At 55.9% G+C, this 27,436-nt stretch overlaps 8 protein-coding genes across 8 annotated transcripts; 3 read left to right on the top strand and 5 right to left on the bottom strand.

Annotated features, from left to right (window-relative positions):
* Positions 1 to 621: 621 nt before the first annotated feature.
* On the bottom strand, positions 622 to 5,110 carry INS49_005963 (uncharacterized protein; the record flags this gene model as incomplete). Its single annotated transcript, XM_043166738.1, has 3 exons — positions 622 to 825; positions 892 to 4,941; positions 5,015 to 5,110. The coding sequence occupies 3 exons, from the start codon at positions 5,108 to 5,110 to the stop codon at positions 622 to 624; spliced, it is 4,350 nt and encodes a 1,449-aa protein (XP_043027882.1).
* Positions 5,111 to 6,193: 1,083 nt separating this feature from the next.
* INS49_005964 (uncharacterized protein) lies at positions 6,194 to 7,948 on the bottom strand (the record flags this gene model as incomplete). Its single annotated transcript, XM_043166739.1, has 1 exon — positions 6,194 to 7,948. One exon carries the CDS (start codon positions 7,946 to 7,948, stop codon positions 6,194 to 6,196), a length of 1,755 nt encoding a protein of 584 aa, XP_043027883.1.
* Positions 7,949 to 8,310: 362 nt separating this feature from the next.
* INS49_005965 (uncharacterized protein) lies at positions 8,311 to 9,072 on the top strand (the record flags this gene model as incomplete). Its single annotated transcript, XM_043166740.1, has 3 exons — positions 8,311 to 8,749; positions 8,823 to 8,924; positions 9,002 to 9,072. 3 exons carry the CDS (start codon positions 8,311 to 8,313, stop codon positions 9,070 to 9,072), a joined length of 612 nt encoding a protein of 203 aa, XP_043027884.1.
* A 497-nt stretch (positions 9,073 to 9,569) lies between these two features.
* On the bottom strand, positions 9,570 to 10,425 carry INS49_005966 (uncharacterized protein; the record flags this gene model as incomplete). Its single annotated transcript, XM_043166741.1, has 2 exons — positions 9,570 to 9,826; positions 9,888 to 10,425. 2 exons carry the CDS (start codon positions 10,423 to 10,425, stop codon positions 9,570 to 9,572), a joined length of 795 nt encoding a protein of 264 aa, XP_043027885.1.
* Positions 10,426 to 11,571: 1,146 nt separating this feature from the next.
* Positions 11,572 to 12,639, top strand: INS49_005967 (uncharacterized protein; the record flags this gene model as incomplete). Its single annotated transcript, XM_043166742.1, has 2 exons — positions 11,572 to 11,636; positions 11,700 to 12,639. The coding sequence occupies 2 exons, from the start codon at positions 11,572 to 11,574 to the stop codon at positions 12,637 to 12,639; spliced, it is 1,005 nt and encodes a 334-aa protein (XP_043027886.1).
* A 593-nt stretch (positions 12,640 to 13,232) lies between these two features.
* INS49_005968 (uncharacterized protein) lies at positions 13,233 to 17,475 on the bottom strand (the record flags this gene model as incomplete). Its single annotated transcript, XM_043166743.1, has 5 exons — positions 13,233 to 13,807; positions 14,164 to 14,249; positions 14,602 to 16,784; positions 16,845 to 16,940; positions 17,038 to 17,475. 5 exons carry the CDS (start codon positions 17,473 to 17,475, stop codon positions 13,233 to 13,235), a joined length of 3,378 nt encoding a protein of 1,125 aa, XP_043027887.1.
* Positions 17,476 to 19,064: 1,589 nt separating this feature from the next.
* On the top strand, positions 19,065 to 20,339 carry INS49_005969 (uncharacterized protein; the record flags this gene model as incomplete). The annotated part of the gene is made up of 3 exons (XM_043166744.1): positions 19,065 to 19,099; positions 19,435 to 19,853; positions 19,915 to 20,339. 3 exons carry the CDS (start codon positions 19,065 to 19,067, stop codon positions 20,337 to 20,339), a joined length of 879 nt encoding a protein of 292 aa, XP_043027888.1.
* A 4,356-nt stretch (positions 20,340 to 24,695) lies between these two features.
* On the bottom strand, positions 24,696 to 26,797 carry INS49_005970 (uncharacterized protein; the record flags this gene model as incomplete). Its single annotated transcript, XM_043166745.1, has 5 exons — positions 24,696 to 25,564; positions 25,622 to 25,858; positions 25,914 to 26,396; positions 26,455 to 26,644; positions 26,696 to 26,797. 5 exons carry the CDS (start codon positions 26,795 to 26,797, stop codon positions 24,696 to 24,698), a joined length of 1,881 nt encoding a protein of 626 aa, XP_043027889.1.
* Between the last annotated feature and the right edge of the window lie 639 nt (positions 26,798 to 27,436).

Consider the following 27,436-nt stretch of genomic DNA (forward strand, 5'->3'; position numbering starts at 1 on the left):
GTAACAGACCTGCGTGGCACACCCCCCAAGCACTCCCAGCTTGCTTTGCATAAACAGGCGGCCCCTCCATTAGTTTCACCAATGAGGCTGAGAAAAAGGGCGTGCACAAGCCAAGCAGAGCCCACCCGCCCACCGACCCACCTGTGGGTTGCGATGGGCACATTCAGGGGTTGATTTACTGATTTGTTGCGTATACAATACAACACCGAAATCAAACATCTATGCCGATCACCGTCTCCTGGTGTCTTGCGAGTCTATATCATGTATAGTAGGATTACAATGCAATCTACGCAGAACCGGCCCCGTGGTGAACAGGACCCGGTGGGTGGATGAATAGGTGAATGCATAGGATTGTACCTTGGGTTCACCCACCACCAGTCCTGACCGCCGTAGCAGGCTCGTCAGGCTGCCATGGCGCAGATAATCTATTTACAGTCGGCTTCCCTCCTTCTTGGTATTTCCCTTTCATACTCGTCCGTACGCCTCGTCAATCGAAATGCAGTCAGTGCCCCACACAAGACAATCCACCATTTCCCCGCCAGGCAAAACTCCGAATCCCCAGACTTGAACGCGTCTTTGATGGCCGGCCATGTTGCAGTCCCGCCGCCCGAGTCAACGCCATTACTCATCGCCGTCCTCACTCCGCGCAGCGCTGCTGGCCCCGTTGGTGTTGCTTGCCGAGTTGTTGGTCAGCTTGATCCTCGGCTGCGGCGTGCTGTTCGTGGTCGGCGCAGCTGACGTGTCCTTCTGTGACGACGAGTCCTCGAGCTCGTTCAGCTCAGGGTGCTCTTGCAGCTGCTTCTGATACTCTTCCAAGAAGTATGTCTGTGGTCATGTCAGTCACGCGGCCGCAAAGAAGCCAGTTATCCCATGCTGGCGAGCAATGCTTACCTCAATCGTTGTGGCGTCCGTGTGGATCAGGCTGCCGTCGTCATTGAACAGCCTGCAGTTGCTGCACATGAGCTCGACGTCCTTGCGGAAGTCGCCCAGGCTCTTGTACTCCTCCTTCTTGATCTTCTTCTCGATCTGCGTCATGGCGATTGGGTTCTGAATGATCACGTAGTAGTCTGCCCAGTCCCTCTTTGGGGGCAGCTTGATGAAGGGACCAATGATCAAGCGCTTGGGCGGCCCGTCGTCCTCATCGTCCTTATCGTCCTCATCAGGCTCTGGGTCCGGATCATCGACCTCAAGCTTCATTAAGCTGTCGTAGAGATGGCGCAGGCTCCGTTGCAGCACTTGCCGTTGCTGAGGGTTGACTTTGAGGTCCGCGCCGTTGGCGGCACCCAGTGACTTTGGCCGCCCTTGAGGGCCGCGTCGCTTCTTGGCTGGTGGGGGCTCGTCCTCGCCGTCTTCAGCCTTTCGTTTCTCAATCTTGATGCCGGGCTTGCGGCCTCGCTTCTTCACAGGCGTCTCCACTTCTGGTTCTGGCTCCTCGGAACTGGCGCGACTAGCTGCCGGAGATCCCTCGGAGCCATTGACACCTGACATCCGCTTGAGGCGGTTAGCCTCTCGCCGCTCTTTACGGGCCTGTTTTCTGGCCGCGGCAGCCTCTGGGCTGTCGTCGTCGTCATCGACGGCCAGGAGCCACTGCTCTTCAGTCAAGCCATCGTCATACCGGACCTTGGTCCTCTCACGAGCACCGCGGCCGAGTGAAATCTCGGTCTCCTCGGGAGCATCTGGGTTTTCGTCGTTGAGATAGATGTCTGGGAGCTCAGCTTCTGTCATCAGACGAGGTACTCCCTTGCAGCCCGGCGCAGTGCCGTAGAGCGCGTCTTTCGACCTGACTTCATCAATCTGTTGGAAACTCGCGAGTTCATCGTCACTCCGTGCGAGGATCATGTTCAGTTCTTCGTCGTCCATCTCCTCTTGCTCGCCATTTTCTGCCAAATCTGCAGATTCAAGCAGTGTCCGGAGCATGGCGTCACGGTCAGTCTCAGAGGACTTGTTGTCGAATCGACCGGCCTGGATGACTTTGCCGTCCATGTCGAGCTTGAACCTGGCCCGCTCAAGAATCTTCTCCTCCACTGAACTAGAGCTGATGAGACGAAGAATGCGGACCTCGTTCTTCTGCCCGATACGATGAGCACGATCTTGGGCCTGCAAATCCTGATGAGGATTCCAGTCAGAATCGTAGATGATGACGGTATCTGCCGTCTGAAGGTTCAGACCCAGACCACCAGCACGCGTCGAGAGCAAGAACATAAAATAAGGGGAGTCCGGCCGGTTGAACTCGTGGAGCAGCTCGGAACGTTCGTCTGACTTGGTCGTTCCGTCCAGGCGAAGGTAGGTGATGCCACGCCAGCGAAGGAAATCCTCCATGATGTCCATGATTGCCGTCATCTGGAAGAACATGAGTACACGATGTCCTGTAGCCTGATACTTTGGCAAGATGCGGTCCAATAGTTCAAACTTGCCAGCAGATCTCCACAACAGATCGTTGCTGACGTTGGCAGGGTTCATCTGGTTCTCGACCTCGCCAAAGACAAAAGGATGATTGCAAAGCTTTCGGAGCTGCATGATCATGTTGCTCAGACCCTTCGCAGTGCTCTTGCCGCCCTTACCGTCGCTGACAGCAATCTTATTGTGCGTGACCATTTGCTTGTAGAGACGGGATTGCAATGCTGAGAATCTGCACTTGATGACCTTCTCGGTCTTGTCGGGCAGGTCCTTCTCGACGTCCTTCTTCAGACGACGAAGCAAGAACGGACGCAGGACCTTGTGCAAACGACGAATAACGAGAATTTGCTCTTCTTCTGTCAACTCCATCTTATCTTGACCTCCGGTGTTGGCGAAGGGAGTGTTGAACCACTCGTCAAAAGTCTTGGCAGACTTGAAGATGTTGGGTAGAGTGAAGTTCAGCATTGCCCACAGCTCAGACAGGTTGTTCTGCAGAGGGGTACCCGTCAGGATGAGACGGAATCTGGTCGAGTAGTACTGCTGGATGGTGGCGCTCAGCTTAGAGTTGGAGTTCTTCATGCGATGTCCTTCGTCGATGATCATGTGGAACCACTTGATCTTGCTAAGAATGTTGCGGTCCTTGATGATGTACTCGTACGTGGTAAGCAGGACCTGGAACCTGCCCTGCCGGATCTTGTCCTGCTGCACCTTGCGAGTGTTCGGCGGGCCCTTGTACACAACCTTGGAGACCGAAGGGGCCCACTTGTCGAATTCGAGATTCCAATTGGTCAACGTGCTGAGGGGGACGATGACAAGGTAAGGGCCCATCTGCTGCTTCCTCTCGATGAGGTACGTGATCAGACTGATCGTCTGGATGGTCTTTCCCAACCCCATTTCGTCGGCGAGAATGCCGTTGAGGTTGTTGTTGTAAAGCGAGATCATCCACTGGAGACCCTTGATCTGGTACTCCTTCAGCTTGCCGCCAACGAGGATGTCTGCCTGCTCCGTCACCTCCTCCTTGATGCGATGGGCAACAGCGTAGTAGTCGATCTTGCGGCCACCGCTCTCCTCGTCTTCCTCCTCCTCCTCCTCTTCGCTCTCTTCCTCCTGGACGACGTCGCCACCGTAGCGTTCTGCAGCAGCTCGCTGCTGGGCCTTAACCGAAGAGGCGAGTTGATGCAAGAAGCCGTCGGTCTGGCGCAAAAGATGGGTAATACGCGTGTCCTTGGCCTGGTCGAGAAGCTTGAGGTAAGCCTCCTCATCGTTGGCCTTGAGCGCTTGCAGACGTTGCTTAGCATTTCGCTCGATGCGCTTCTGCTCTTCCTTCTCAATGTTGAAGTGATGGTTGTACATCAACTTGCCCATCTTGCCCATCCTATTCTGCTGGCCCTGGGCCGTTACCTGGATCTCATTTCGGTGGTTGAAAACAGCATGAAGGTAGTCAATGTGCTTCTTCTTCTCGCGGTTCTCCCTGGCGTCCCGCTGCTGTTTCTCAAGCTTCTCCGTAATGCGCGCCTCCCGCACGTTCTGCTTCTTCAAGCGTCGGTACATACTGCGGTTTGTCGTCATGGCGAGGTTGTCATAGCACATCATCTGTCGACCAATCCTGTCGCGCAACGCTCTCTGTTTTGAGTACAGCGCGATCGACTTCATCTCGATGATGGCCTTCCGTCTCAGAGTATCATCAACGGCGAGTGTGTCTTGAGAAGTATCCCAGTGTGCCAGGTTACCGGGTTGGCTCTTCAACTCGTTATATCGAGTGCTCATCCTGTTGAACACAATCTTCTCACGGTCTGCCCTCAACTGATCAAAGTCAATGCCGTGGGGGAACAGGCCAGGGATGAAAAGCCGGCTGTCGTGCCGTGCGTGTTCGAAGAGGCCGACAGTCTGCTGCAACATCTTCTCAGGGAGCTGCAGCCTCTTGAACTTGGGCTCTTTTGGAGCCGCAGGAGTAGCCTCTGCGGGTTGAGCAGCCTCGACACCGTTGGGCCCAGCTTTGCTTGGGGTTTGTGACCTGGGGCCCTGAGATGTGGGTGTGGCAGAAGACTGCTGAACAACAGATGCCGGCCGCTTCTGGCGAGACTGAAAGATTGACTGCTGCAGGTTGACGGGCACGCCGAAGTTCTTAGACAACATCTTAAATGCCTGAATCTGTTGCCTTAACAGATTCAGATGAGCAGGAGTGAACTGTCCAGGCGGAGGGCCAACGGGAGATGCGGCAACCGCTGCTTGGCCATCACCGGAGGCGGATGGCAGAGCGGAAGCGCCGAGGTTCGACCCAGGGGCCTGGGATGTCTGCACACCTGGCTGCCCATTGTTCTGCCCGGCAGGGCCGCCCGCTACACCTCCATTGGTAGCCGCGGCTTGCTGCTGCTGTTGTTGTTGTTGCTGTTGCAGCTGTTGTTTCTGTTGCATCTGCTGCTGCAGCTGTGCTTGCTGCTTCCTTAGCTGCGATTGCTGCTGCAAAGCCATGAGAAATTGCTGGGTCTTGATGAGCTCCGGATCGTTGGGAGGAGTGTTGTTCGCCTTCAATTGTTTAAATCGCTGTACATTGTCTGTCAACAAAGAAAGTCCTCTAACACTGCGCCAAGGGGGTCCATGTCATAGGCAAACATACATCGTACATGTCCTTAATCTGTTGCTGCGTCAAGTTAGCCGGAAGGCTGGCACCCGGGAAGTGCCCCGGGGCCGCCGCAGGCTGTACGGAAGCCATGATTCCGGGTCAACGAGGGTCGGTCTCAAAGGATTGAGAAAGATGTTTTGCCACGAGGACCAAGTATTACGTTGAGTGCATATCTGTCAAGCAACGCGCTAGGTATGACAAAAGATTGACAAAAGCACGGCGTGGTGAATGAAAGACCAAGAAGTATAGCGGATGGAATCAGAGGTAGCAGGGGCGCGTCGAGACCGAGGCCGAAGGGCGTGTCCGGGTTGTGCAGTGTCGAGCTGGATGGGCCAGGACGGCGCAGTGCAGTCGAGGCTGGGATGCACAAAAGGGCCGTGTCGCGTTGACAAAAAAGCCGTATAGCGCGAGGTCGAGGGGTTGTTGCCGGTCGGCCTTTGGGTGCAGGTTTGCTTTGCGATGCGATGCGACCGACGAGTGGGAGAACTAAATGCTTGGTGCGCGCGGATGCGGATGCGGTTGCGGATGCGGTTGCGGTGGGGTGGGATGCGCAGCAGCAAGGGAAGGGAAAAAGGCTGGCGGGCGAAATGGAAAAAACGCAGAAGCTGGCCAGATCGGGGGTGATTTGGCGACAGGCTGCACGAAAGGCGCGGCAAAATCGCGTGCAAACAAGTTTGCTTGGTAGTTTTTGATGGTTGTCGATGGCTGCGGGCGGTTTTGCGATGCGTCGCGCTTCGCCTTTGGATGGAGTGGGTGGGAGTGCTTGGTGATTGAGAATGGGTTTGACCACAAGGCACGTCGCGGGCGCTGGCTGCTGGCAAGGTTCGTAGGCAGGTGCAGATTTCTGGAGGCCTGAGGCAGCAACAGATTACCCACCGCTGCACGGGCCATACGCTAGGGGCCAATGCAGCCAATTGCAGCGAGGCGCGGAGGGGCTAACCATGACGGGACCTCTCTTCGGCGACTTGCACGAGGTACCTAGGAACTTCAAGTGTAGCCCCTGCATTGCTTACGCCATCACTCACCCTTGCAATCGCGTCCAAGCAGGCAGGCCAGGCCAGTAAGTAGCCCGTCACTCGGCCGTGATTAGCACGTAGCTTAAAATTATGGCAACAAGACGAGACAGGGGATGCTCCAATTACTGCTGTAGATAGATATGCATCTATTCCTCCCTTATCGCTTGACCTTCTTCTTATCGGGTCCCTCTTCCTCCTCGTCACTGATATCTGCATACTGCGTAACCGGCTGTGTTTCCTTCCACGCATTCGTGAACAACGGGTCTTTCTTGGCAACATCCGCATACTTGAGAAGCGCCTCCCTGGGATCCTCGTGCAGCATCTTGCTGAGCGGGATGTTCTCCTCGATGTGCTTCTCGTCCGGCTGGCTGCGCATGAACGGCGTGATCTGCTGCACCTGCGGCCTGCGCGGATCAAGAGACTTGCCCGTGCCCGTGACGCCAGCCTTGCGCTGCTGCGCTGACAGGGCCCCCGGCGCGATGATGCTGTCGCCAGACAGGCCAAGCGTCTGGTCCATTGTGAATGCCGGGTTGTCGTCGACGTGCCGCTTCTTTGGCGCCTTGCTCATTACATCTACCGCGCCGCGCTGAGACATCGACGGGTTGTAGAGGACATGCGTTTCTGCGTTTGCGGAGCCCGTAACGATCTGGTTGAGCTTCGGGTGCCATTCAGTCACGATCAACGGCACGCCCGGTGTGATTGGTGTGACATGTTCTGCTTTGAGGTTGCCAGGATTGAGGATGTGAAGATGGCCAGATGCTGATCCAGTAATGATCGCCGTCGAGTTTGGCGAGTATTTGATATTGGTCATCGTGAACCTGTCCGACGTAGACGGATGCTCGACCGAGACGAGGGGCTGTTTGAACTTGCGAGTATCCCAGAGCTTGATCAGGCCATCGCCGCCTCTTGTCACGACCATCCGCCCATCTGAACTGATGTCTACGCCACCGGTCCAGGTGTCTGGCTTGTGGGCGTCTCGAACCTCCGCGGTCGGTCTCGTGAATGGGCCGTTGCCGCTGTACATCACCAGCGACCCATCCAGTGCAGCTGCAACCAGAACATTGCTGCCGCCCTGGGCGGACGCACCCCATGCCACTGCAGTCATCCTCGTCCGCCCCGCAGAGCCGGCCGCTTTGGATTTGAAGACAATAACTTCCTTCTGGCTGCGTTTGTTGTTGATGTCCCATATTCGCAATGTGCTGTCCGTGCCAGCTGTGACGCACAGGTTCTTGTCGGTCGGGTGCCATGTGCCCGTTGTGACCTCAGAGACGTGACCTTTTGTATTGTGCATGTCCCTCAGGTACATGTCCCCCTTCACAAATTCCGTCAGGATGTCTCCGTCCCTCGACAAGATCTTGGCCTGTGGATGCGCCGAGATACACAATAATGCACCTCCCGCGAGCGGGTTGAACTTGACGAGGTTCAGCGGGTATGATTCCGCTGCCGTGGTAGAGCTCTTAGTCTCCCATGGGTCAATGCTTCGGAAAGCGCGCAGGGTGGTCGGCGTCATCGAGGCAAAGTCGTGGAGCTTGACGGTGCCGTCCAGAGAGCCAGTCGCTAACCTCGAGCCCGAAGGATCGACGGAAACGCTCGTCACGGTCCGTTCGTGGGTCTTGAGGACGAGCTCGTGGGAGACGGGGAATTCATCTTCGTCTTCGTCGCTGGACGAGTTATCCGAGTCATCGTCGTCGCTGTCGCCATCAGAATCAGATTTCGAGCGTCCTTTGGATCCTTCATCGTTCACCTGTGGTTGGTCTTTTGGCTTCTCCGTGGTCCTCCTGCTGCGGTCTATCTGCGCGGCTATGTCTGCATCCTTGGACTTCTTCCCAAATGAAGTGGGGAGGAACGCTCGCATCGGGTCATCAGCCGCTAGCTCTGGCCCTTCGACCTCGTAATCCTCGCTGTCGCTCATTCTTGCCTCGCAAGCCGTGGTGGCTGGGCGTAGTTCGTCCCGCGATGAAAGACGGGATAGGTGTCGACGTCGGGGAAGTAAGGCCGTCGGAAGTTTTGGTTGGTAGAACAGTAAAACAAGAGATGTGAGGTTGGAATCGAAAGTGTAACGATCAAGATTAAATGCGCCGGCAGGCACTAGGGTACTGTCAGTCGATCTTTCCAGTCTACCCTCGCATGTAAATAATCCTCAATTGCTATGCACCCTACAACAGGTACTGCCGCCTGCCGCCTGGACCCTTGCAGGGAGCTCTCCGACCCGCCAGAAATGCCCCGCGAATGACGTTCACCTGTTATCAAATCGCTCCCTCACCTCCGTCCATCATGGTCCCAAATTCGCCTCAAGCCTCACACACCACCACAATCCTCTTCTTCGCGCTCATCCTAATTGCATTCTTCCCAGGGATCTTCCACTATATCTGGACCTTCCCACTCAGCCTGATCTTCTCTTCATCTTCTACGCCAACATATAACAGCGGCGACCCGGCAGCAGACATCAAGATGGGCTCGTGGTACCAGAAACAGTTCACCCTCCCCAGCAAGTCGCGCGGCTCGTACCTTGTCACGGACCACGTCGTCAGCTCGCTGCCCGAGCTGAAGCAGTACAAGGTCGGCCTGCTGAACCTGTTCATCCAGCACACGAGTGCGCTCAGCCTGAACGAGAACTGGGACGACGATGTCCGCGCCGACATGAGTGATGCTCTGGACCGGATAGCACCTGAGGCTGGCCCAAAGGGAGAGGAGCTATACCGCCATTCCGCTGGTAGGACTGATCACATTGCCACAAAAAGCGTAGGCATGTCATGTACATCGCTAACACGAATGGACAACACTAGAGGGCGCGGATGATATGCCAGCTCACATCAAGTCGGCACTAGTCGGCGCGTCAGTTACGATACCGATCCGAGATGGGAAACTGGCCACGGGTACCTGGCAAGGTATATGTACGAGCTGCCCTTTTATTTTGTCTTCTTTAATTCATTTCCAGGGGGGTATGCTGACCCCAACTCTTCAGGGTATCTCGAATTTCGAGCAATGAAGCACCAGAGACGTGTTGTCGCAACGATTCAAGGAGAGAAGGCATAGAGGTCAAGCGTTCTGCACGTGTAATTACGGGGTTGACCGTTGAATTGTAATTGCTTGCCGAAGTGAGCATCGACTTTCCAAACCAGTGTGATTGTCTTCTTTTACTCGCCCACCATGCTTTGCCTCGGTCGACTCCCGGGCATTCCATTCCTTCCATGGAATTCCCACCTTGGCTCTGGTTCTCGCCTCTTCATTCCTGTGAATGATGGAGCATTCGCGTTCAACAGGTAGGTGCCCAGTTGGGTATCATTAATTCCATTGCCAATGTGCAATTGCCTGCCACGGCAATGCTTCGGACTTAATGTATGCAGGCGACTCCGATGCACCTCAATCCTATCTTGAATAGCCCAACCGCCATGTGAAGTGTAGCCAGCCGTAAATGTGAGGCTCCAAGCATTCGAAGCATTGGTAGCTCACGCTAGTCACTCGCGTCTGCCGCTCTGATGAGCCTTATTCTGAACGCTTCCAAGCTTCTGCCAACCATGTCTACTCTCGGTCTACTCTGGCGCATCTTCCTCCTTCATGTTGACGTCGCCACCAGCCAAAACTTGGGTCTTTGGTTCGTAGCCATCCGGCGCCCTACCACCAGGGGTCTGAGCAACGACCTTACCGTTCTCGTCGACGAATTCGAAGTTGTAGCGGCTGAGCAGGTGGGGAATGGCGGAGAGCTGAGGTCCGTAGCGGGCGGTGTTGTCGTAGAGCTCGAAGAGGGGGACAGCGAGTAGCTTCATGTTCTTGGGGACGCTCAGGACCTCTGCAAGGCAAGGGGGTCAGTAAACAATCCGGATTGGGTGCTGCGGTGCACTTGTGCTTACTGGTCTCTGGGAGCTGGATGAAGTAAAGCTTCTTGCACTCCTTAGGCCGGGTCACATGGGCAGGGACGAAAGGGTACATGAAGGTCTCGAAGTTGGGGCGCCACCATTGGGCAAGGCTGTCGCCGATGTGCCAGTCGCCCGCCGTCTGGCCGTCTCCCAGGCTGCCGACGGGAGCCAGGCGCTCGTCAAGCCTCGTCTTGAAGCCCTCGATCTCGTCGTCCTCCGGGCGCAGGTAATCTCCAGGAAGCTTGAAGAAGGCATTTGCGATCTGGAGCATGAGGATGTGGGGGTGATTGTGCTCGTGGCAGACGAGAATGCCCTCGCAGGTGCGTCGCATGCCATGCTTGCTGTAGTGCTCCTGAAGGCGGTTAAGTCGAGCGACCACACTGGGGTCCTCCTCAGGCTGGGTCTCCTTGACGCCGAATGTGTAGTTGGACAAGGGGTATAGTCGGATCGTCTGCGGTTGGTTCGCTTCGAAGGGGCGAGGGATGATGGGTGGCTTCGACGACTTCATCTCACCGGGGGCGATTGTGGACATGATGGCGACCTGGGGTGAGGTGCTCGTGAGATGGATGCCTTGTCTTGAAAGTTTAAGGCCCAATTTGGTCAAGGATTAGTCTGGCACAGAAATCAGCGGTGAAGACGAAGAATTGCAGTGTTTAGTACGGTGAGGCTTGAGGGTGTGAGATGCAGCCTTCCGAGTGGAAAGGAGCTCCAGCTGTAACGTGAAGCTCCAGGGAAGTCGCGATACTGCCACGGATTGATTGCAACTCTACACCGAAAGGGGGTGGGCGGTGAAGCTTCCCCGGTGAGTGAGCCCACTACCGGCTCATTTTCCGGGGCCCCTAGTCTCTAAGTCAGTACCTGAGTACCTCGGTACTCTCCCAGGTGCCGTCTAATTGACAGGGATGCCGGCATGGCGACGGACCTGTGTGCTACATAGTAAACCTCGATTGTAATAAGCCGCCTTGGTTTGACAACAACACCCTGAGGACAAAATCTGGAAATAAACCTGGGGACCCGGACCTTGACTGAAATTTCCGGTGGTCAAGACCGCCTCTTTCGCAGCCAATAATTGCTTCACAGGTAGTCAGATTGGGTCGATAACTGCATTTACCCGGCGGCCGCAGACGATGATGACGAGGATGAGGATGATTTCCAATTCGCTTGGCTTGTCAACCCATCACGGCCGGCTTCACTGCCTCGAGCCTCCGGTCCTACCGGAATCCTCCCGGCATCGTCACGAGGCTCGCGAAGGAGAAGCACGCACACGTGGGCGATGGAGGAGCCGCATCGGACTCAGACAAGCTCACATCCGGTGTCCCGAGTCCGGGTCGGCCAACCTTCAAGCAGCCTCCCGCAGGGTCGCTTGCCTTGTCCAATAGCGTCACCCTGGATAAATCAATGGCGCACCTAAATCGCAAGTGGCCCCGCATACGTGCGTCTTTGGGCTTACCACTGCCAGACATGCCAAACAGCATGACCAGCCCGGCTGCATATCGTGGTGGTACTGCTTTAGCTTCCGCTGGTTTATGCACGAGCATATAAATTGCGTCTGAGGACTCGTCTCCAACTGACGCCATGGCTTGTATTGAATCCAACAAGCCTTTTGATTTCCACTGATATGTTCCAAATCCAAAGAATCACACTAAATTCTCCAAGATAATTTGATCAATCTCACAAAATGGTTGTAGTTCCAGTTCTCACAGCCGAGGAGAAGGAGCACTTCCTCAACAATGGCTGGCTCAAGTAAGCCCACAAATCCCACTGGCAAGTCCCTCCGTCTGGAGATATCTGACAGTTGCCTTCCAGGATCCCCGGTGCCTTCACCAAGGAGCAAGCCGCCGAGGTGACCAAGGACGTCTGGACCCGCCTGGGCATGGACCCAAACGACAAGACGACATGGCACAGGGTGTGGACCAACATGCCGCACCACAACTCCTTCGACGCGCGGGACTTCGCGCCGCGGGCCTGGGCCGCCATCGCCGAGCTCTGCGGCGGCGAGGGCCGCATCGACCCGGCCTTCCGGCAGTGGCGCGACAGCCTGATCGTGAACCTGGGGTCCGCCGAGCGCGAGGGCCAGCCCGACCCGCCGCGGGAGCTGCCCCGCTGGCACGTCGACGGCGACTTCTTCGTGCACTACCTCGACTCGCCCGAGCAGGGGCTCCTGGTGGTCCCGCTGTTCACGGACGTGCCGCCCTCGGGCGGCGGGACCATGATCTACCCCCGGGGGATGCGCGAGGTGGCGGCCCACCTGCGCGACCACCCGGAGGGCGTGTCGCCGCTCATGGTGCCCCGGGGCGAGCCGGGCTTCAAGATCGACTTCAGGCGCGACGGGGACCTGAAGTGGTTCGGGGAGGTCGCGTCGCGGGGGGCCGACGGCGACTTCATCGAGGTGTGCGGCTCCGTGGGCGACGTCTACGTGCTCCACCCGCTCATGATGCACGCGAGCACCAACAACGCCCTGCGCCACGTGCGCATCATCACCAACCCGCCCATCGCGCTGAAGGAGCCGTTCCGGTTCCACAGGGCCGACGGCTCCGAGTACAGCCTCGTCGAGAGGGCGACGCTCAGGATGCTGGGGAAGGGCGAGGGCGAGGGCCTGGAGGGGTGGGAGATCACGCACCCCAGGGAGGCGCTCGTGCCGGAGAGGATGCGGATCCAGGAGCGGTGGAAGCAGGAGGAGCTGAAGAGGCTGGAGGAGCAGAGGAAGTTAGGGGGGAAGCCCGGACCGGCCGCTGTCACAGCTTGAGAATGTTCGTACGTGGTACGACACAGAAGTAGAAAATACATGTCACACAAGTGATGGCTTTGACGTATCACTCGCACAAAGGTGCTCAATCGAACTCTTTGGCTACCAAGAACTTGTTATTAAAGCAGGCTTGCTAAATCCCTACCCTCCCTGATGCCTCCTTAACCTGTAAATGCGAGGCCATGACTGCGGCCTGTTGCAAGACACCATCCGTGTCGGGGAAAATAAAAAGACGAACCACAGCAAGGGAAAAAAGAGGTATACATGAAGAAAGGCGGGAGGAAAAACACAAAACAGCCACGCCGAGAAGGGTATCTCCCCTCCTTTTTCCCTTGCCTTGTACATGCCCTTGTTTTTTGGTCGTTCCTGAACTCCGGAATGCATGTTTCTAAATGACTCTAACACGGCGCTCTTTTCTTTGCCGAATGGTGCCAGCAACAGCAACAAATCCTGCTGTGCCGGCAATTACGGGAGATGAAGTTGAGGATGACAATGAAAATGAAAGTAAAACACTGCAGCAAAAGAGAAGAAGGAAAAAAACCTTTTCATGCATCTGATGCTACGGGCTCCGATGCCCGAGCCATGGTTCCGCCCTATGAATCCATCGACCACTCTTTCCTAAGGCCGCTCCTGAGCCCGTACTCGCTCCGTCTGGCAACCTTTTCCAGGTGTCTTGTTCTGGAGGATCTCTTCGTGCCGTTGCCCCTCAGCTCGGACACCCGCCTGGACATTGTCGATTTTGGCGAGGACGTATCGAATTCAACATCCTCCTCCGGTTCGACGTATTCCTCGCCTTCAGCACCTGTTTTGGCTTTCTGAACTGGTTTGGTCAATTCGAGGTCCTCCGCAGTGGGCGGAGTGCGGTTGGCGGGTCGGAATCCGACTGCTTTCACGGTCGGTGAGCCATGTACCCCCTCCTGTCCAGTCTTTTGACGCTTGGTCGGGGGTCCGGAGCCGCTTTCGTTGTCGGTGGGCCCGCGCTTCTCGCGGGTAGCCTGAAGAACTGGCAGACGACGAGGTGGCTCTTTCTGCACGATTAAGCCCTGAACTGCTCCCAGTTCAACCGTCTTTTGCTCTTGGGGCCGCTGCTCTGTAGAGACATGCTTTGTGGTATCTTGCCCTGTGGGACTCTGCCCGGTAGGAACCTTCTGCGCAGACTCTTGTTCCGCTGCCTCCACACGAGAGCGTGTTTGGTGAGCGGTCGTTTTTGGACGTGCCCTCTTCTGGCCGGAAGAAGAACCCTACTTCTTGTCTTCCCGCGCCGGCGAAGTGTCAGCTTGCAAGTCCGTCGAGTTCTTGCCACGTGATTTCCTGCTTCCCGTGGTGTGCGTCCACCCACGGATCTGTGTGGGCCCGTGGGACGGCGGTGGTGCAGTAGCTGAATAGTCTCTGATGCCTTCGTATGGATTGTACATGAGGGTCCGTAGCTCTGACCCATTACTGTCCCAGGTCTCGGCCTGTCGAGGTGCTGGTTTGATCTCGCGGTACTGTTTGTTATTGCTGTTGCTGTTGTTGCGAACGGACGATATGCTACCGCTGCGTCTTCCTGGAGAGGTCGAGACTGCTGAGTGTGTATTATGATACGGAGGAGGGCTCTGTAGAACCTGAACCTGTTGCCCGGGGCCTTGGTCATACTGCGCCTGGTGATGGGCTCCCATTGCTGACCCCGGTGGATATGTATGTTGCATGGAATAGGGCGCCGGCTGCTGATGACCCGGTTGTATCGCTGGCTGGGCCATGTAACCTGGTCGAGGGCCTTGCTCTGTGGACATCAACGGTTGATCGGGTCCATACCCGTTCGGAGGGTAGGGCTGATCAGCATATGCCTGGTGGTGAGGCGGGGGAGGATAATGTGCTCCTTGGTCATTGGGGTTCATCCCAATGTGTTGGGGGCCTTGGGGCCCTGGAGTTGCTGGGTGCATCAGCTGGCCTGACCCCGACCCACGGTGTAGTGGTCGCAACGGTGGCAAGGGCTGTGTCTCAGCTCCAGCTGGGTTGCTGAAGGGGGTTCGTCCAGGTGATCCCTCTGTAGCTGCGGCTGGTCTTGGGGCGGGGGCCAGGGGTGGTCCAGGATACTGCGTCATCTGAGGAGGCTCAGGATAATGCGGGCCCTGAGGCGGACCCTGCGGTGTCGGGGTGGATGGGGAATTAAGGGCAGTCTGGAAGAAGCTGGGCTGTGACGGCTGTTTTTGCTGAGCCTGCTGAGCCTTCTGATGCTGGAGAGCTTTTGGCGGCTGACCATCCTCGAACAGCTGCGGGTCTAAGAGTGCGTCGTCTGTATTTGGTACTGGAACATATCGCTCATCAGATGCATGGGGCAACGGCCGCGCCATTTGTGGCTGTTCGTAGGGCACGTCTGCCTCTCGATATCCATATGACTCGGGGTGCGCTGGGGGAGGATTCTGGCCCTGGTGACCAGGGGCTGGTTGCGGAGCCTGCATCGCCTGCATCATGTGTTGCCGTTCGTGCGCAGTCTCTGGTCCTCGGTAGGTAAAGTGCTCAGGCGGCGCCAGGGGGGACTGCGGTACCTGCTGGTCGTGGTAGTTTTGATGAGGCTGTACAGCGTACGTCCGATCCCCGCCCATGAAGTGTTCTGGCATGGCGAGCTGAGGGCCGGATTCCTGCTGAGGGTCGGGGTAATCTGGAGGCTCCATCGCCTCATCCGCTTGCACGAGTTCTTGAGGATCCCGCAGCTGCTTGGGACGGACCGGCTCAGGCATTTGGATCGGAATCTGTGGCGGCTCTTCGACATTGGAGCTTGGTGCTGGCTCGCCGCGCGGTTCACCGGCGTCTCGAATGGCGATGTCTGCCAAAAACTTCATGGCCGAGTTATCTTCGACAGGCGGGGTTGAAGCTATAGCAGGGGGTAGATTGGAATTGCCAAAGATGTCTCTGACTGCGTCGTATGGCCTTGACATAGTTGAAGGTCGTGACAGGGCAGGCGAGGCAGTCTGCGCTTCCTGTGCGCTCTGGGCTTCTTGTGTGTCTCGGGACTCCAAGGCAGAGCCAGCGTTGACGAGCAAGTCGATGTTATAAGCACCCAACTGCTGGTCTTGCTCATCTTGGGCCTCGTCTTCTTCCTGCTCGAGTTTAATCCGATGGTCTTCCCGTTCATTCAACAGCCTCTCCGTCTCGGGATCGTAGAGATCGTCTTCTGTCAGGTCTTCTTGGTCCATGAACTGACTCAGCATGCTCTTTAGGGTCTTCTTGACATAAGCCCCCTCAGCCTTGGCCTTGGAAATAGACCGAGACGTGTGAATTATCTTGCCGTCGGGTGGTACAAATACAGTAGGCTTCCAGCCAGACTGATACGGCCTGGGTGGTTCTTCGTCGTTGACGGAGCTTTCCATGAAAAGGCCGTACTTCGGGTGCAGCTTGTGCTTGGCGAGCAAGTCTTGATCGAGGTCACCGTCGGCGTACTGTGTCGCATCGTACGTCCAAAGGGTGCGGTCAAAGAACATGGCATTCGAGTTTGGCTGACCCAGGAACCTCTTGCGCTTGGCCTTGGTGGCGCCACGACTCTTGTCATTGGTCGAGTCGCGGAAGCCGATCTCGTGGGGCTCATACTCGAACAGCGCAGGAAGCATGATGCGATTGTTGGGCATGTCACCAGCCCTGGCTCTCTTGTTGATGAGCCTCGCACCATACTCGTCGGGCTCTGCTGCGCCATTGGGAAGTGGAGGCATAGTCTCATCCTCCCCAACATCAGACTCCTCGGCCTCAGCCGATGGTGACCTTGCAGGGATCTGCTTCCGCTTCCTGCCACGAGTCGCCGCCGTCGGCTCATTCGGTGGTGACGGGTTGTCGTCATTATCGTCAACGGGTGAAGGCGAAGGGGGTTGGCTTGCAGGCTCATCAGGGGCCACTGCAGAGAGTAGACCGCCGATGTGGCGAGGAAGGTCTGCGCCAGCCTTGTTCTCGAGAGAGCTCACAGGCCGCTTAGGGGTGGGTTGGCCCTCGAGGAGGTCTGCGCCCTTGCGCTTGATGGGGGTGCGGGCAGCTTTAGACTTGTTTGTTTCCGAGGCCAGCTCTGGATGGAGGTGAGGATATGGAACTTCCACACCCCTGAAGATCTTCCGGTAGATGCCTTGCTCGGCAGCCTCCTCTGTGGTGATTGACTTGTAGTTCCAGGAGAGATCCGGTTTCTTCAGAGTGGTTAGGCACGAGCACAACCCTGAGCGGGGATCTGCGATATGGAAACTTACGTTTATTGAGTCCCTGGTCCTCTGCAGGTCCTCCAGTATGTCGAGGCGTCTGAGCTGGGCGTCGAAGTAATCCTCAAGGAGGTCATCCCAGCGGTTCTGAAAGGTGTGAGCTGGTGCGCCGGTGTGCAGGGAAATGCAGTGAGGGAATGAATGAAAAGACCATGATTAATTGATTGAGAGAGTGGAGGCTTACATGAAATGATTCGCCGGTGTAGACCTGTTTGGCGTCCCACTCGTGGTGTGCGGTTGCGGTGCTGAGCTGCAATTTTGCTTCAAGCTCCGACAGCCGACCTTGGAGTCGCTGGTCCAGGAAGCGGGTGATTTCGGCATACTGTTCGACCTCGTGGTGGGCGTCGAATTTGGACTTGAGCAGGTCAATATTCCGATCTGCAAGCTCCTCGAGAGCCGGTCTCATGGCGGCTGCCACGGTAGCATAAGCATTTTTCAGGTCGCGCTGACGCTCGTGAGCAGCTTGGGCGCGAGACGTCTCGTAGACCTTTTGGCGGCCCCGTCGCCCGGCTGTGGGTTTCCTGCCAGCGCGAGCAGAAGCAGCTCCTCTGGCAGAAGAGCCTCTGCCTCTGCCTCGACCTCTCTTGGTCGGGCTGGGTTGTTGAGGAGCAGGGTCACTCATGGTGCCATTCAAATGGTGAGGTTGTAAGTAAGTGCAGGGTGAGACGGGGGAAATCAGGACAGGGTGCAAGAATGGTGTGTCAGGAAATGCGAGAAACGGGGACCTGACGGGCAGCCGTGAGGACGGTGAGTCTGGGCTGCGATGTTTTCAGCGCCTTGGAGGACGGGCGAAATTTGGGCTGGCGATGTGTAGTTTCTGTGAGGAAGAAAGTGATGTGATGGCTGCCGGCTGGGCTGGTGGACGGATTGGCCGTGGGTGTGTGTTGGTCTAATCCGCCGGGCGGGATAATGACAGCAGAATGCAAAGATGGGCACAAGGCCGTGTCGATGAGATCAACAAAGGCGACTGGGCGACAAGAGGGCTTCAATAGAACGGCCGTACGCATGGACGGGCTGTTCGGGGCGACTGTGGTCAGGATATCTTGACTGATGCTGTCGCCATGTCAGTGTCAATGCCAAAGGGGATCCAATCCAATCCGCTACTGTCTGGTGGCTGCTGCTGGGCAAGAGGTACAAGGTACTTGCGGAGATTTTCGAACTCAGCACCTACTTTGCCGCTTTGGGTAACAAAAAAACCTGACTTCGACACCCTGGCGCTCCGGAATGAAACTGCAGACTGCCCTATGATCAGGAAACAATGGCTTTTCTTTCTTCTTGGGACCCTGTCTGGCTCATTATCAGATTTCTGAATTGCAATTGTTTCCCACGTCGGCAGCAGTGTCTGTGTTGGTTTTTGAGTGACTGGCTGCCGCAGCAGAGGCTCCTCCATCACCCAGAGCCAGTGCACTCCCCTAGTCCCTCTACTAGTTTGCCTCCCTACAGTAGTAGTAGTACTTTGGGTTCGTCCTTGGTCCCTTGCATCTGCCCAACTTTTTTCTAGAGAATACAGAATCTGCTTATATTTCACTGCTTTATTGGCCCGAATGAGTCGAACTCGCTGGGGAGGCAGGTCTACAACATCACGTCTGGCTGGTTCTGCCTCGAGGAGAGCTCGACCATCCCCGTCACGGGGCTCTTGGCGTCACAACAAAACCAACGCTGGCGGCAGCTCTTGCTCACCTCATCCTCCGGTTTTGTTCGTCTCTTTTTTCACTTTCATCCGCTGCTTATCTTCTGCCGGTGGAATCCACACTATCTGTGCACGGGATCTTTCTCTCCTCCTGCTGCTGCTGCTGCTGTCTCTGTTCGAGGAACTCATGCACCTCATGGTCACGGTGTCAGGGGAAACGCCCTCCCCGTGGCCAATTCTCCAACGGCAGTTCTCTGTGGGATACCCTCAGTTTGGGGTGGCTTCCAAGGTTCATCTGAACAGCAGTGCTGAGCCTCTAGATTTATATGGTATCGCATGGCTGCCTGTGGAATAATAATACTGATTGTTCCAGTTTGTATCCGGGGATCATCTGACTGCGAATCCCCATACTGTGGTATCTCCTTATTTACGGAGTCAGGGCATCTCGTCTCGCGTCGCATGCCGTAACGGTGGGGCTGTCACCAATTTATGGGGCTTCGGAACAGCCACAGCCATTTCTGATTCAGAATCTCCTATTTACATCGATGATATCTGTGAATATGTCTCCTTTTCCGCCTCAAATGAAGATTTGGCCTGCGTCTCGCTTTGTCTCCGTGTGAGTCCGGCTTCAAGCTCCTCCATTACGCTGGGAAAAACGGTCCGCCCTAGAACTGGTCATGTACCTGTATGGTTTGAAAGTATCGAGTACTTTGGCATGATTATGTCACCATTTGGCCGATTCTGGTTGGCTCATATCCCTGGGGCATCTATTTCTGGGGACCAGGGTCGACTAGCCTTCGAAAAGCGGGCTCGGCCGCGAGTGCTCATGAAGCTCATCAATGCAGGAGATCCATCCGGGGTCTAGTTAGGATTCTTTTAACTCACTCGCATGTCGCCAACACCACAGTCGTAAATCGTTCGTCTGTGGCTAGAAAACATGTCAAAAAAAAGGAAGATCGTGCCGCAGAAGCACAAGCCAGCCTCCCACAAGGCTCAAAACAAAGACAAGAAACCAGCCCACAAGACCGGAAAACCGGAAGCCAAGTCTGGCAGCAGCAACCCTAAAACTCATGCTCGGGATCTCGAGCCCACCATTCCTTTCTCGCCCGAAGACTCCATACTCCTCACTGGCGAGGGCGACCTCAGCTTCTCCAGGGCACTTGTGGAGCACCACTACTGTGAGAATGTCACGGCGACTGTGCTGGAGAGGGACCTCGAGGAACTCACTGCCAAGTATCCTCATGTGAACGAGAACGTGGAGCTCATCGAGGCTGAGGGAAGCAAGGTGGCGTATGGGGTCGACGCTAAGAAGATGGGACCGTGGGCTAAGAAGTCGGGCAAAGACTCGGTTGGCATCATGGACAGGATAAGTATGCCTCCCTGTGCCCTCGTCACTTCCAGGACAAACACCGCTAACCACCCCCTGCGCAGTTTTCAACTTCCCCCACGTGGGAGGCAAGAGCACAGATGTAAACCGTCAGGTACGGTATAACCAAGAACTGCTCGTCGAGTTCTTCAAGCGGGCGCTGCTCTCGCTGGCGCCGGGCGGGACCATCATCGTCACCCTGTTTGAAGGAGAGCCGTACACCCTCTGGAACGTCCGCGACCTGGCACGCCACTCGGGGCTGCAAGTCGAGCGCAGCTTCCGCTTCCAGGCCTCCGCGTATCCGGGGTACCATCACGCGAGGACGCTTGGTGTGGTCAAGAACAAGCAAGGAGACGTCGGCGGCGGCTGGAAGGGCGAGGACCGCGCTGCCCGGAGCTATGTCTTTGTGAGGAAGGACGAGGTGCCGAAGGCGATCTCCAAGAAGCGCAAGCGCTCGGGTGATGATGATGATAGCGACGATTCAGATTGAATGTGGGGCAACGCCAGTGTTGAGTTCAATCTCAGACCAGTCTGTGGATAGCCACATTGGCCAATCCGTGTCATCGCGTCGTCAATCGGTCAACCGGGATACGCTGGTCTGCAATAGAAAGCAGTCACTTAGCACTCTCGAGACGGAGAGCCTGCGATCGAGCTTGCAGAGGTAGCAGGAAGCTCGGAAGACGCAGACCGGGCAACCGGATTGAGTGCGTCAGCTATGAGATGTCTTCTCGACACTTTTAGTATGTGGCATGTGAGGCACGTGGCCCGCATCACACCGAGAATACAGTCACGCGTGTGCGAAGCAACACCCTGGGTGGCCATCTAATCCACGCCTCTGCTGTGACGCTCCAGGGCCCAGCTTCCTCAGAAAACGGGTCAATTAGATACGGCTAACAGCCAGTACGGAGAGAATACCTCTACCCGCAAAGGACTTCGCTGCGCGAAGCGTTAATTCTTCTACAACGGTGGATCAAGGCTCGACGGCGGCTTTTCAGGCCCATCATAGTATGGGTGTCCTGAAGGTTTGTCCCGAACATGGAGCCCATTGTTCACGGTCATGGAACGAATGATATAAGCTCAATTCCCAAATACTTGTTCTTCTTATATTGATACACACGGTTGACGTCCAGGCTAGACAGCTGCGAGAAACGTCGTGGACATTTCTCACAAACAAATCGCGGCCTGTGCATTCAAACTCGAACCACCACGATCACACTCCATGGACATCGTGTTACGTGTCCAGACCGAAGCAGCCGTCAGACTACATCTGGCCCTGTCATGGTGTCATCAACCGGCCAGACCTGATACAAGAAGTAGAAGAGGATAGCAGGCAGTACAAAGGCCCCGGGTGACACCAGGCTCCCCTTTTATATCTGCTCCGACCGGTCAAGCTCAGCTGAGCTCGGCCACGAGGGGTGCGCACGAACCCGGAGCCCGGCCAGGCGAGCGACTACCAAGCACAAGAGCAACATGGCTGCCGTTCCGCCCACGCCAACAGCCAGCCCGTGTCATACTGTGCCTCTCCGGGCGGCCGGCCGCTCTGGTCTGCACGTACCCGTAATTACACAGCACATGCAACACACCCCATCCCGTCTGCAACTAGATCCCCCTTTTCCAAAGCATACATCAGCGCCGGATATATCATAAGCGCAGGTGGACACACTGTGCTGGATACTTGCGAGATACAAGAGATCAAGGGGACGGGGTGGGTTGAGGGGCTTGTCAAGGACGGGCCCTCGAAGCCGTCGGCGTTCCTACATTCATGTCGTGATGCAGGTCGCCGGTCCTCCTCAAACTTCATTCCACTGTGCTACAGAATGCGGTATGAGGGACGTCTTGTCACCACTGGCATGCGCCTGGGTGTATCCTCGCCGTTGAGACAGCTTTCTTTTCGTATCGTCTCTTTCAGCTCTTCTACCACTCCTCGAGATGCTGTTCCATGGCTGTATCTTGAGGAAAGCGAGGAGTAGACAGAACTGGCGAGCCTGCATGGTTCTAACCCGGTGCGGATCTGATGAGGGGCGCCATCTGCTGCTGCTCTTCCTCCTTCGACCCCAAAGCGGTCATGATCACCCGGCCTTCTCGTTCCGACCTCCATGCTCCCCCATGCGATGCACTGATTGCGGATGCTTATGGGCGGTAGCGAACGCGCACACCCACCCACACATGAGCTGGGTGGCTCTCTGTTCGCTTGTCACTTCGTCGAAGGCCCGAAGCGGACATGAACCACCCGCGCCCACGCCTCGCGCTCCCGCACTGCGAGGAACATACATATGTGCAGTGCATAAATATGCACGCGCAGGACGACGGAATCGACATCCGATCGGTCCCCTCGCTGGAGATCTCCGCTCTTCCCACCCTCCCCATCCCCCACGGACCCAGGCTAAAATTGCCCTGCGCACAATACGATACATGTCACTCCTTCTCGTTTACTGGGGTGTGTGTGTGGGGGGGGGGGAGGCTCAAGAGCACATGGCCACGTGTGCCCCCTCCAACAGAGAGACAGACAGACAGACAGACAGGACCAATGCAAGGCGACGAGTCGATTCGAACCTCCCGCGCGCCGCCAGCAGCGCCTCCGCAGGCCCATCCTCGCCCTGCTCCGTGAAGACACCTCGACGGGTATGTACATATGACAGCTGCAAGGGACGGCTTAAAGGGCAGGTGGGCAAGCAGGCCTGCACGCGCACAGGTATTCGGCCGCGGGATTCGTCAGAATACCCTCGTACTCTGGCAATATTTGCTGCAGGATCTCTCTCTTCCCAACGCATGAGCGGGAGCGGGAGCGGGAACGGCGGCGGCGGCGCAGCACTTCCCCGGGCCCAGGGACGGGGTCTGGGAGATATGGCGGGAGGGATTTTGTCTTGTGACTTTCTCCGGGGGCGCATGAAAACGAAATTGAGGTTGCTTGCGCGAGCGAGCGCGCGCTCGGCCTGGCGACTGGCTCCCATGTAAGGGGTACACGCGTGGCGAAGCAGTTGGGCTGGTTGGTTTGTACCGGTGGTCTGGTCCGTCTGAGACGAAGCCTTGTGCGTCTGACTGCCTTGGTCGGGCTGGGTGTGTGTGTGCATGCTTCGAAACAAGCTGGACAAAGGACCGCCAGCTTGGGCATGAGACAAGACGGATAGGTATGACGGTGGCGGCAAGGGGAGCGTCATGGACTGGCTGGGCCAGGCCGGATAAGCAGGCAGCGACTTTGGGGCAGAAGGCCGTTCCTGATCACTTCTCATAATCATGCTCGCGTACAGCCCTGCGCCCCCGGGGTAGGCATGCTTGCCTGCTTATGTAGATGGGCGCACACGTTTCCACGTATCCCCTACGCGACGCGCCTGCGGAACCTGATCACGCCACTGCTGCGGTTCAGCACCTTGCCAGGTCCAGCTATTGAAATGGAGAGTGGTCCCTCGGCAGGTGGGAATGGAGACAGGGCCGTGGGCGTTGGTAATTCTTTCTGCTGTGTGGGAGGCATGTCGGATCATGAGGGAGACTGTGAGGTCCCATAGCACTAAGGGTTGTATTGCAAGGCCATGTAAGCAAGCTGGGCTGAGATACATGAACATCCAGCGGCTAGCAGAGCTAGGCTTCTCATCAGCTGTATATGACATGAGATGAGGCCCAGCAAGCCACAGTAAATAGAAGAAATGACATGGACCATCCAGCGGTCGCTCCAAGTGGTTGAATTCACATTTCACCCCCCCCCCTCCATCCCGGTGTTGAAACTCAGCCTTTCTCAAACCTCATGCATAGAAGGCGCCAAGCAAAGAATAAGGGCAGCCAGCAATTGTGTAAAGCAATCCCTGAAAAGCAACGCAAGAAAGACGGTGAAAACAAAGGCCCAAGATTTGTCGCTGGCGCCAGATGGGCTCCTTTATGCACGCACGTATGTACCGCGGTTGAACCAGAAGCCAATTATCCCCATCCCAAGAGAGATTCAAACGTTTGGACCGTCCCTAGTCTGGAATCGGCCTAGGTATTCCTTTCAAAGGGACACAACGCAGTGCTTTGGGACAATTGCTCAAGTCTAGTCGACAGGCTGATTTTCTGCCCTTCATCTGCCAAGAACACGGCCCAGAAGTGGATCGGTAGACGTAGTAGAAATGAACTCGAAATGCTGGCTTGGCTGGTGTAAATTAATGTTCTCCCTAGTAGCAATAGAAAAAGGACTGACACACGTAAGACCCGTCATTCTGTTCGAGCGCCCATGCCCCTACCATCCCGAGGTTTCCGTATGTTTTATCCTGTTGTGCTTCGTTTTCGATCTTGTAACCCTTGCGCTCTCCCTAATCTCTATAAACTCATCCACCGTAAGAACACCGCGTGTGCCTTTCTGATAGTAGGGCCAAAATAGCACGCGAACCAGCCCGACCTCGTCAGAGGGCCGTGCACACACGCGTATCCCTGACACACAGTCTCCGGGCTGGGAGGATGTTTGACCAGGCGCCCAGATGCGTCTCGTCATTTCGTCTCTCCCGCCCGAGATGCGTTGCGCAGATACGGTCTGGGGCGGATTATGCTCGTTCGAGTATTAATAATATCAATGATCGCCAAAAGATTGTTTTCCGCAAATGTTTGAGGCCCGAACAAATAAGGGAGAAGTAAGAAGCTGTCCTGTCGTTATCCAGCCGCTGGCTATACCATCTATTCCTGTAGAGGCGGAAGAAAACTTTTTGCAAAAAGCCGACGCGAATGTGTGATGATGGTCATGAGTGTCGCCGAATTGCGACTCAGATCAAACGAGGGCTGCGAAGCCAAGTGGTGGTGTAAGAGAAAATCACGTCAGCCGGCCCAAAGTGTCGAGTTGCCCCTCGGTCAAATAAATCCCCCTCCCTCCTCCGCAACTTCGTGTTCACGTGTTCCAGCGTTTGTTGTGGTTTTTGTTCCCAGCATACTCAAAACTGCTGCCTCCTTCATCGTGCAGCTGCCCTCGGCCCAGCGATTCAATCTTCAGGCTGGGCCCGGACAGACTCCTGGGGTCGTGCTGCTGTGGGAGATAATTTGGAAAGCTTTGTGTCGGATGAGAATGGACAGAGCCCTGTGGGACGCTGGCTGTCCGATAAATGCTCGCAGGACCAGTGTCGTAGGAGCCTCGCTGCATGTTATCGAAAGATGCTGCCTCGACATACTGGGGGGTCTGTGCAAGCGGTACAGGCTGCTGGTGGACGTAGGATCCTGATTGGTGTGCCTGCTGTTGCTGGTTATCAAAAGAGGAGTACATGGACGGCGTGGTCGGCGGATTCGTCGCCTGCCAGCTCGGGTACAAGCCGGATGCAGTTGCGCTGCCATATTCGGATGGCGAGGCATACAGAGACGGCCGCCGGCTTGAGGCGTGGGGATCCGGAAAGTTCTCCTGTAACGGCATTCCAGCCGCTTGCTGGATCGTGGATTGGTTGCCCATAGAACTGCCCTCCACGAAATTTGGCTGCCCGGAACTGAGGTCTGGCTGCATCATCGACGACTGGTGATGGTATTGATGGCCGCCTCGCACCGGAAGATCTCCCAAGAATGGTCCACCCTGCAGGTTACCAGCTGGACTCGGCTCACTACTGGGAGCCACCAGCAGAGCGTGATCTGCGGTCTTCGGAGTCGGATCGGTCGCCGATGCAGGGTTTTGGTCGGCGTCGTCGTCGTCCTTGGGCACGTCGTCCTCTTCATCGTCGGACTGATAATTATCGGGAACCTTGTCATCTGCCATGACCATGGCTTCATACTCGGCGTCTATAGATACTCATGTCAGCATCTCCAGGAAACTCGCAGCTTGAGTGTTTTGCGTACCGATCTCCCCGTTTTTGTAGCGCTCTTCGTAGCGAGCCACCTTGAAGATTTCCCTGAGATACGGCTTCTTTTTGGCGTTGTTGGGGTTCTCTACATCCCCAAAGAAACTCCCAAGTGCCTCAAAGGTCGCTTCCTCCAACTTGCTGACATTCAGCCCATGCTTCTGGATATCTTTGTGCTGCAGGTGGTTTGGCTCCGTGATCATGTGAAGAATATGGTTCAGGAGATAAACACGTTCTGTCTCATATCAGATCTCACGTCCACTGACAGTTGCAAGTCGAGGATGACCTACCAGGTTTGTAGAGGTGATCAGGCTCCTTGTGCCGTACCTTCTCGTCTCTCGATGTACCCCAAGGCTTCGGCCACCAGTCTGGGGCTTTTGCGTCTGCACCGGTGTACGGGTGGTTGGACTGCTTCTTCGGCGCGATCAATTTGACCCATGCCTTGGCAATTAACTTGCAAGCAGTCTGTTGTATGTTCTTGAACCTTTGGTCGCAAAACTTCCAGACCTCTTCCTTGTTGCCGACCCTGATTCCTTTCTTGGAGAGTACCACCTGGACTGCTGGTAGGTCGTCTTCCAATGTGACATCTCTCCTGCCAGACAAACCGCCTCTCTGCCTCTTCCGAGTCCTGTAACAGGTTTCGTCGTCGTAACCAAGCAGTCCCTGGGCGCGCCGCCGGTCATATTGTCGACGGCCACCATATGCGGAGCTCATGTGAGGTCGAGCTGGGTCTCCATGCGCAGGATAGCTCTCTTCGTATGAAGGACTCGGGGCTGAAGCAAGAAAACGTCAGCAAAATCGTGTGAACAACGTCGGAATGCGGTTGCGTACTTGGCATCACCCTCCCGGTTGTGTACCATTTCTGATACCCATCGAGGTCGATGTACTTTGACAGCACTTCGGAAGTCGCAGCTTCTTTTGGCCCGGTGAATCTCACCAGTTGTCCATCGTCTCTGATTCCTGCCATGATGAAATGCTTGAGTGGGATGTTGCAATATTCGTCAAGCATCGTGCAGATGTCCTAGGTACAGCATCAGTGTCCGTCTGCGGACTGGTATGTTTAATTTCTTACCATGGGAACCCTATGCTCGTATATGGGATCATTGGGAATTCGGGCTGGCATCCTGTCGGCCGGATGCCAAAGGCGCGACGATGGGTGGCTCGGCTGAACCATCTTCGCGAAATTTAGACGTGTGCTGCAAGCGAACGATCAAAAACCCAGATGCACACCGTGAATGTGACAGGGAAAGACACGTTTCACTCCGTGTTAATGGCCTTATATGTGATGTTAAGCAGCCACGCGTCTCAGAGGTAAGAGCAGCACGAGATATCCATAGACTGGGAGTTCGTCAGCAATGGCTTATCGTATTAGTGAGGCTGAAAGAAAGGCACGAGGACATGGGTTTGGTACAAGCCAGACCTTGACCGATTTCCTTTTTGCCTCTCTAATATTTGTTTACTAAGGTCCCAAAATTGACAGTGAGACAGGCGACAGCCAATACCAAAATGAGGACAGGATTGGGGAAGAAGTCTAGACTGGAGTCCGGATACAAATGAAAGAAATGAATGGCCCATGAAGAATTGTGACTGATCCCGACTGATTTGTCTGGCAAGGAAGCAGGCTTGGGTGGCGTGTATGGCTGATATATGTGCGAGGGTAGGCCTAGGGTAAGCAAGGTCAAGAAAAGCAGGCCGTACCTGAAGACAGCAACTGCCGATAGCCCTTGGTTGTCCCCTCGACAGACGGCAAATTTCCTGACAGCCAGCCAGGTCGAGTTCAAACCGCAGATCGCAGGCACAAGTCTTGCGTGTC

The sequence above is a fragment of the Diaporthe citri genome, assembly GCF_014595645.1.
Source record: "Diaporthe citri strain NFHF-8-4 chromosome Unknown scaffold_2, whole genome shotgun sequence".
NCBI lineage: Eukaryota > Fungi > Ascomycota > Sordariomycetes > Diaporthales > Diaporthaceae > Diaporthe > Diaporthe citri.